General features: G+C 38.4%; 1 protein-coding gene across 6 annotated transcripts in view; it reads right to left on the bottom strand.

The window, feature by feature from the left end:
• Nucleotides 1-9,660, bottom strand: part of LOC118430533 (anoctamin-7-like) — a 38,884-nt gene that overhangs the window by 12,715 nt on the left and 16,509 nt on the right. For 3 of the 6 annotated variants that reach the window (XM_035841458.1, XM_035841462.1, XM_035841463.1), the window contains exons 8-13: nucleotides 7,506-7,561; nucleotides 6,667-6,832; nucleotides 4,511-4,601; nucleotides 3,066-3,171; nucleotides 2,374-2,434; nucleotides 105-187 (exon numbers count right to left, since the gene is read on the bottom strand). In XM_035841458.1, the coding sequence (XP_035697351.1) occupies nucleotides 105-187; nucleotides 2,374-2,434; nucleotides 3,066-3,171; nucleotides 4,511-4,601; nucleotides 6,667-6,832; nucleotides 7,506-7,561 (563 nt within the window). Of the gene's footprint in view, nucleotides 1-104; nucleotides 188-1,286; nucleotides 1,348-2,373; nucleotides 2,435-3,065; nucleotides 3,172-4,510; nucleotides 4,602-5,347; nucleotides 5,439-6,666; nucleotides 6,833-7,505; nucleotides 7,562-9,660 lie in introns of all 6 variants that reach the window. The other 3 variants (XM_035841461.1, XM_035841460.1, XM_035841459.1) reach the window with 3 other exon arrangements.

Raw genomic sequence — 9,660 nt, 5'->3', positions numbered from 1 at the left:
CATTCCAGTGAGACATCCCCTTAACTCTGTAAGTGCAAGTAAGTTGATGCCAAAAGGCTACATGTACTTCAGTAAAGGGAGAACTTTGTAAGAAACGGTTCTACCTCTTCTTCTTCAAAGTCCATGACGTCCCAGTGGTGGGCAAGGCTGGCGTTCTTCCTCTTCCAGTACTCCAGGAAGGTGACAGCTGCAATGGTTGGTGGGGATAATCAGTACTACATGAAGTAAACCCTTATTACGACTCCTTGCTTTCCTAGCAAAACCTTAAGCTTCTGAATACATGTATGTGTAACATACCATTCAAGCTTTGACCATTAAGGGTAATATACATTTAAAAGAAATTGCATGTTTGTTGTGCAAGCTATACCCCCTGTTGCTGAACAAGATTGTTTCACAGGGCTCGAAATACAGCCAAAATTGGAGCTGTGCACCTAGTTTTATCTGTGGGTGCACTGGTGCACCCAAATATTTTCATAGGAATTACACCACTACATCAGCCCTCATGATGATGCTGATATTGAAGAAGGACCACCTTCAGAGCAAGAAGAAGAAGCAGGAACTCAATATTCCTTCACCCATCTGTGCGAAGAAAACAACAACATCGCCGGGCCATCTGTGGCCCCAGTCAGCCTCGAAGCCCAATGTTGTAGAAGAGGAAGAAGCCGACAGTGATTCTTCGGAGTCAGAAGAAACCAAGGCCAAGGCCTTGTGTGAGGCTTTTTTTGCAGATTCATTTTGTCTTCTATGGTTGCGATTTTCTCACTTGTCATGCGATCTTATGAACTTTTTTTTCTAAATTTTCTTTAGTTGGGAAAGTTATTTCAAGACCTATTTCTGTCTAGTTGTCTTAGTTATGAACAAAAGGAAGTTCTAGTGATTAGTTTTTTTTCAGACATTCTACTCTATTCTTATTGGGTGCACCTGATCCCCAAAATGAATTTCGAGCCCTGATTTCATCACAACTGCCATGTGAACAGTGACAATACAGTCACATGTTGCTATAAACAGCCTCACTATATGTTCACATATAAAATGGATAAAAAGCTAAACCTTCAGGATTTACCGAAAACTATCTACATGACATTGTACATTACACATCTTAATAGTTATACTTAGATTATCGTATCATATAAATTAATATCTAATAAAAAAAGTTAAAATGAGCAGAAACATTATTGTCCAAATGTTTTCACTCAATGCTGTTGATACTGGAACATTTGACCTTGGAACCAGACCGCATAACCTTTAAAAGTGTGAAGGAATGTTACTTAGGCCACCACACTCACCCCAGAAAGACATGAAAATGGCAAAGAAGACAGTCCCAGGGTGGTCAAAGAGATAGGCAATCTGATGGTAGGGAAGAGAGGTAAGTGGTAAGATGAGTATATGAAACTGTTCAATGTTGTAGAGAGTCTTGACAATGCAGTGTGTTTGAATTTGTAGCATGTTCGCCTTCAATTACTGTAAATGCAGAAACTTTCGCGGTGGTTTAATGTTCGCGGTTTTCGCGGTGGCCATTTCACCACGATTTTAAAACCACCGCGCACATTTTTCCATGGCAGTAAGATACTACAGTGCATGGCACTACCGCGAACTTAAAACCACCGCGAGAAGTCCTTTTTCCAGCAACCGCGAAATTAAATCCCCGCAAAATTAAATGCATTTTACGGTAATCAATATCCGTTATTCAAACTGGATAGCCCTGTCCCTAAGTCACTCTTCCCAGAGGACCAGTGGGAAATACAACAATTACAACTAGTTCAGGTTTTCATCTTTTTCTTCAACTAAAACTGTATAATCACCTGCACCATTGAAATTGAGATGTTCAATACATGTAACAATATCAGTACATGTGCATCTGTACATACTAGTCATGTTAAGTTTATCGTATCATAGTACAGTTTGTGTGAAGCTAAACTACATGTGGCCACTGTTCAGAGCAGACCAATTGCATTGTAATGATTGTCTGAATTGAAAAAAATAAACTGAATGCAGAGGAATAAAGTATGGGGTTCAAAGAGAAGAAATCTGATATACCTTAGAATGAAAAACTAAAATCTAAATATCATGAGATTATGATACAAAACTTTTCATGGTCATCGCAGCTTCCTTTCGTTTTGCTCACAATGTACTCAACTACAAGCAAATTTTCAGGGAAGACTGTTTTAGTGCACATTACATTGTATAGTCACAATGTCATGTTCATCTGAAACTCAGGACATTTTTCAACTAATCACTACTTTTGTCTGATGTCATATACTTAATATGATATCAAACTGCAGCGGGTAGCTTTGATTACTGCAACAATGACCTTGAAATGCCAAAGAAAATTACCAAGCACACCAAACAAAAGTTGAAAGAAACTTAACTTACCCCACAAAGACATAAACACACTGAAAAAGACTGTGCCCTCATTGTCAAACAGGTATGATATCTAAAATAGAAAGGAAATGCAAAGCAAACCATCACAAAAAGGTACCAAACATTTGTCTTTTATGATAACCTGAAATTCAAATAAAGCAAACCTATTCAATTATTAATATATCATTTGACAGCTTTCGCCATTTTTTCCACATCTCTGCTGACATCATAATCAATTTTCAAAGACATTTTGGTTTTTGAATGGTAGCTAGCACACATGGTATATTGGTTATTACAAGAAAGGGCATTTCATAATGAATAATGCACTTTATAGAAGAATTCATTGTGCAAACTAAGCTGGCTTAAAGATGTTACATGCCATGTAAATTACAATTCAATCATACACATTTTAATATTCTAAACAAGGTGCTCAAAAGAACATCTATGACTTTTTGCTATCTTAGTATTTTGTCTATACTAGGAAGAATATTGGTGACATGGCAAACAATATTACGAATGGAGTTTAACAGGTCCAAGATATAAGAATGATTTTCGTGGGCTTCATATGTTAAATTCTTATTTTGGAACAAAGAATAATTTTGCTAGCATTACACAACACATACTTAACAGAGCTATGCATATAAACAATTTATGATATTCAATTTGCCATATGCATGAAGTTGGGCTCTAATTTCTTCACATACCTTTGCCTGTGTGCATGTGTCCGACAGGTTCCAGTAAGCACAGCCGATGTTCTCATCACAGAGAGGGCACATCACAAAGTCACCACCACTGTTGCACACCTCTCTCCTGTTAGAATCAACACACTGAGTGTTCAGTAACCTCAAAGCAGATGCTTCAAGTCACTATGTAGTAGAACTTTACATTTGTTTTAAGTCGTTGTTGGATTTTGTCATTGCTGGTCCATAATGACCATAGCATACTTATGGTTCATATATCACCTCATATTTGCTGTGGTGCAAGTGCATAATCCTTTGCATAATACAAATTAGATTTTTTTATTCCGTATATCAAGGACACCAATATTTTCAGTTGTTGACATTTACCACAAAAATAGTGCCTATATTTTTCCTTTGTCAAAAAAATATGTCAAGGCCAAATTTTGCAACACACAAAATTGATCCATTTTTTATACAAGTCTACAGCATTGCCTCACACTAGCTAAGTGTATGCAAAAATCTATTTCGATAAAACTGCGAACAGCCAACAAGATACAAAAAGTAAGTATTGCCAACATACATTGTATTAACAATGTAACATTACCTCAGTGTCCGGGGCAAAATGTTTTCATCACACAAATGACTTTGAGAGGTGGTGAAAATGCTTACTAAAGGAATATTGCAGGGAGAAAGATGGGAATGGAAAGTTGTGTAAAAAAACCTTCAACAGCTGTTGAGAAACAATACTACTGTAGGATCAATTTGAATAAAGCTAGCTGAAAACAAACTACATACTTTTTTCTTTAAACAAATTTTTCACGCAAAATCCCATTTACAAACATGCCTTCCAGATCCATCCCTAGCCTGATGACATCAAGATCTAATAAGCTAGTCTACAGTTTTAAATGCACGTGCATAGTAGGTGTGATATGCTGTGGGTAATATATGTCAAAGTTAAGCAAGCCTCCCTTGCCTTGGTAATACAGAGCATGTACAATACGAACATCCTCCTACGCACGGTCCCCTACGGCACTAGCTGACTGCCTATTGGGGCCCTGCTGTCTGGAGGCCCACCAGCGGTTACTGTGAGCGTCGCCACAAACCAGCTTTCTGCCAATCAGAGAATAGGCCTTTCTTGGCCTTTTTGTTTTCAAAAGGGATCACAAAAAGGCCTGATTGGGCGCTGATTTGCTGATTCCCATATAAGGGTAAGCTCATTAATATTTATAAGAAGGGCGGTCAGAAAGTCTGAGTAACTGATCTGAGTGCTCCAGACAGCAGAGGTGACCACAAGGAGTTTCAATATGACTGTGGTCCCTCTGCGTAGGAGAATGTTTACGAATGACCATGGGCACAATGCATTACACTAGTTACTGCACATGTGCACTTCACACTGTGTACTAGCTTATATAAACATACACTACCTGAAAACGAAAGAAAAGTGTTGTAGAACATAAAGAGGGACTTACGCAGGGACGTTAGTTCCCATTGTGACCACCCCATACAAGAACACTAGCAGCCCTACCCCAGCGGCAGGGATCAAGTTGGCTGTGTACAGACCTGTTCACAATAATGCACACGTACACAACAACAATCGGTTAAACAACACGACAACAGCACAACATCAAACAGAGCTGGCAGTGGTTCCGGTGATTTTCTATCCACCCTCAAATTCCCCGACCAAAATATTGTGAATGATTTCAGTTTTCTCACATTTTTGGATCAAAATTTTTTTAATGTTTCCAGCTAGGCATCACAAAAATTCTGGAATTGATGAACCATTTGTAGTCCAGCTCTGTGACATCAAGTTTGTGACATCAAGTTAAAAACCTGTTCCAAGCCATCCTAACACACCAGGTCACCTTCAGTCCATTCTGTGGATGGTATTACTGCAAAGACCCAGAATTTGTTATCCCTCTATGGTCAAAAGAGAAGACTCTACAAGTCAGACAGCAGCGTGTTCTTCAAAATAGTCCAGGAACAAAAATGATTCATTTCTCCTAAAATTTGAATCCTGCAACTTCCAGATAACATTTTGCGACGTATGTATATTAAACTTTTACAGTGATGACCTTCTTTGACACACTGTGACAACTTAGAGGGTGAACCTAGATTTTGAAATTCAGGTTGTTGAAAAGTTAAATATGTACATTTTTTTTGTACTACTAATAGAACTAATGTTTGCACTTCACCACCAGACCTTTACTTAAGACTTTTTTCTGTTATTTGTTTGAGGCAAAGTCTTGATATCATCCACAGAATGCAGATAGGATGACCTGACAATGTAGGAGGCGGACTACACTTACGCAGGTGTGTTGGTACTTATACTCAGGACACCATAAAGAAAAACCATGAGTCCCACGATAGAGGCAGGGAGGAGCCATGCAGTGTAGAGCCCTAAACAGCAAGGAAGACCAGGTGCACAAGTGTTATAAGTGTATCATGCAGGATGGAAAGTGATTAGTAACAAGAAGGGAGGGGGAGTGCAGTCTGGAAGATTAAATGAATTAGTCTTGCAGCCAATCATTATCATGAAACACCAGCTGTTTCTTGGGGTGTTAATAGTATTACACAAGATATGCCTTCTAAGCAACACACTCTGTCGGGTCAAAGAACTGCAACATGTCAATTTCTAGTGACCTTTTTGCAAGGTTATGCAGATACTATTTTCATGCATGCAGGCTAGTATAGTGAACAAAAGACATTACAAAAGACTATAAAAATTAAGACAAGGATAATGACCTGATTGGAAAAAAACACCAACTCATTACCATGTGCTTTAAACAACGATCTCTCGGTGTATTATTCCATTCACATTAGCCATGATTCATGCATGCACCACAAAGTTTTGAAAATCATGCCGTAGCCAAGTGATTATTGTGCAATGTCTTCATACAAGTAAGGTTTTGTAGACCAAATGTCTTTTACATGTGATGACAATTATCACAATAACATTATTGTAGATAGTATAAGCTTTCAGTCATTAGCGTTCCCTGTGTCATTATACACCAAATCCAAATTAAAACTGTGTCATTACAAATTTTAATGTACATCATGGGTATAGACGCAATTTCTATCAAAACCACACATATTCATGATTTTATGGATAAAGTCTGAAGGCAAAAATAATGTTATTCATTTTGGTCTGTCATTTTGACCTGAAAAAAATACTGAAAATTTAGTAAAATTAAAGTATGCTCTGCATACTTTTGCAACATGACAGATCATGTTGTAATTGTCACTATAAGACTAAATAAAATCTGATCAGGGATCGACTGATTATGCAGAATGTAGGTGACTGTATCTTTTTATAGGGCGGGGTCACACAGGTCGTGCGATCCTTGTACGATCGCTTAGACTTTGGGCATTTTGGAGGACAAATGTACGTCTCCTGCAAAGTTAAACTGTCTTGGTATACACAAAATGCTGTTTTGCATCCATGTCGGTGGTTAGTTCTATCTACTACAGTAACTACAGTAACTGTCAGTCAGTCTACATTTTTGTATGCAGATTATGACACTACGCAAGGACAATGACAATGGTTCTGTCACGGCCTGCTTAAAAGCCCTATGGCATCAAAATCCTACAACGATCGCACGACCTAATGTGACCGTATCCTCTTTACCGAGCCAGGCAAAGTAGATGCCAATCTTCTCTCCGAAGTACTCCCGGATGTGGTCGAGTGGCTGGTACTTGTACCAACACCCCCAGCGTGCCCAGTAGTCGTACAGAACCTGGCGCCTGTTCAGCTGCTCCGCTGGTAAGGAGTGGGACGGCTTCTTCCAGGACCCCTTGGGTTTTAAAAGGTTAAAACTGTCAGGGTCATCTTCACTAATAATGAACTTTTTAAGATATGAAAATACAATGTAGTCACTGTGGATGGCTTTTTTCAGGACCTCTTGGGTTTCACAGGGTTAAAGCTGTCAGGGTCATCTTCACTAATGATGAACTTTTTAAGATATGAAAATACAATGTAGTCACTGTGGATGGCTTTTTTCAGGACCTCTTGGGTTTCAAAGGGTTATAAAGCTGTCAGGGTCATCTTCACTAATAAATTTTAATGCAATGTAGTCAATGTGGTGAGCTATAAATATTAACATTTCTTTGTGCATCATCTACAACTGTATCTATTACCATCGATGTTATGTAAATTATTACTTATTTCTTTTACAATTACATTCAGAGGTGAATACACATTGTACATGTCTTTCATTGGCTGCTGACAGTTGCTGAAGTTTAAAGGTATACAGCCTCTTTATACTTTGGCATTGACCATGCTGTTTCCACTGCATACATAAACATTATCAAATAAATCTGATTCAATTTCCTGCTTCATTTAAATTTGACAATAGGTTATTCGTATATAGAATCTGATATGAAATTTGCAGCAAATACACCTATTCATACTCATGATGACTCAAAATTTTTATTTCAATTTCCCTACATTCATGTATAAAAACTCACATCATGTAGTGGATAGGCAGCCTGAAAAGCTCCCTCATCTATAAGACGGTCAATCCCTGTAAGAAGAGAGAAGCAACCAATGATACATATAATTGACATAAACAATACATGTACAGTGGACACCAACTAATTGCATCACTGCTATTGGCATAAGTCTGGGATTTGGATAGAATTCTGAAAACCTAAACCATTTGCCATTCACTCCATTGTAAATACAATGGTATAATCGCATCATCTATTATGGCATAAATCGGACATTCGGGTAAAATATCGTCAGGTCAATCGCATACTGGCCCGTAAATATGTGATAGAAAACAAGACAAAAAGTCGAAAATGAACTATCAGCGGCCTTTACAAATGCATTCGATCGGCAAAACCGTCAAAATTGCCGCTGAAATGGACAAATAACGCTGGTACGCCGCGCCGGCGGCACCCGAGAGTTACGCAATACAAAAGCGCAAAGGGTGACGGGATAGCATCGGCGCCATTTTTCTTTTGTCTAATACGCGCTGATGTTTGTGAATTTTCGAGCTAAAATTCCCACTGATTTTGTGAACATCGTCTACCCAAAACCAGCCATTATGAAGCTGAAATGTTTGTAAGTTAGATAAGTTCGGGCATTTAGCCCAGTTTGTTCCGAGTTTGTAAATATGGCTGGAAGACGAGCGACAGTTTTGGCGTCATTCACCACGGCATCGGCATGCTTGTTTGTTTAGCGCTACACTACATTGCTCACAAAATCGTCAATTTTCAGCAGAGTTTCCGTACCTTCCGCTTAAAAGTTGTAATCAAACTAATGCTTATCGGTAAATATGTTATGTTTCACCTTACGATGATCGGACTGAGCGATTACACGTCGATAAATGTAGTCTGTACAGCGGTATCTAAAGCTGAGAGTCACGCTAAAACTACAATTTTCTGTGGATCGGAGCATAATTTTTTTTTACAGTTCAACGTTACCACATGATGTTAACGTTACATTAAAATGTTGATGATGTGTCGGATATGTATAAACGTGTGTGTGATATCATTCTGCACTGAAATGTGATTGGATCGAGACGCAGCGGATGTTGTATTTTGTTTTATATTTATTTCTTCTCGTTACGTATGACGGACACGTGCCTGTAAAGGAAAAAAAGAAACTTGGATAAATATTAACTACAATGTTACTTCTGCATATGAAACATGCATGTTCATGAATAAAATCTAGTATATAATACCAGTTTTGACATGTGTGTGTATGGTTATTTCAACCCTGAGTCCGTAACCAGCACCCCCCTCCCCCGCCGATCGTTTGGACTCTCCTAGGGTTATTGGACTAAGTCGGGTAAACGGGTAAAATTCGCTGACAAATCGATGATGCCAATAGCCGACTTCTACTGTACTTGGAATGAGTCCTCAATATCTTCTGTCTGTGTGCATGCATTTCAACATTTATTAAAGGTACATGTATGTATATAAGGGAAACTGATTGATAAGAATTAATTTGCTGTACAACACAATCAATCAATCAATCAATCAATCGTTTGCTTGCATAAATGTGTTGATGCATGGCGGCTTGTTTCAATGTGTTTATACCATACCTAATAATAGTAATATGATAATATTTCTTCTATTGGTTCATGGTTGAACTAGTCAGTACAGACTTTAATACAAGCTTCATGGCTACAGGCCTTATATGTACTATGTAGTCCTCTCACGTCTAGAAACGAGTCACCAAGCTTTCTAATAATATTGACAAATGGCGCAGACAGCTTTAAAGCAGCTACAGTAATGCTATCAAGGTTTTACAGGGCAGATCACTTATAGCATTCCACGCAGATGTCAAATACACTAAACTCAAAAACATCCATTAGCAATCAGTGCGCATAACTGCAAGGCTTGAGACGGGTCCAATAAATAGGAAAAAAATTGATTTTTTGAACCGCATGGCTTGACTTCTCTTGGCACAGCTTCCCTATATATGTTCGTGTATTCTGTTGGCACTCTACCCAGGCTCATAAACTGAGTCAGTATCATACCACAAGGATTATTCTACATGATGAACACTAGCTCTGCACACTAGATGACACATCATTGAACACCTGCTTCTGATTTTTTTTTCTCACAGACTTCATTTCAACCTCATTAAAAGTATGCCAGAAGGTGTAACAGC

Source organism: Branchiostoma floridae, chromosome 14, assembly GCF_000003815.2.
Source record: "Branchiostoma floridae strain S238N-H82 chromosome 14, Bfl_VNyyK, whole genome shotgun sequence".
In the NCBI taxonomy this organism is placed as follows: domain Eukaryota; kingdom Metazoa; phylum Chordata; class Leptocardii; order Amphioxiformes; family Branchiostomatidae; genus Branchiostoma; species Branchiostoma floridae.
This window is presented reverse-complemented; position numbering and strand designations above follow the sequence as displayed.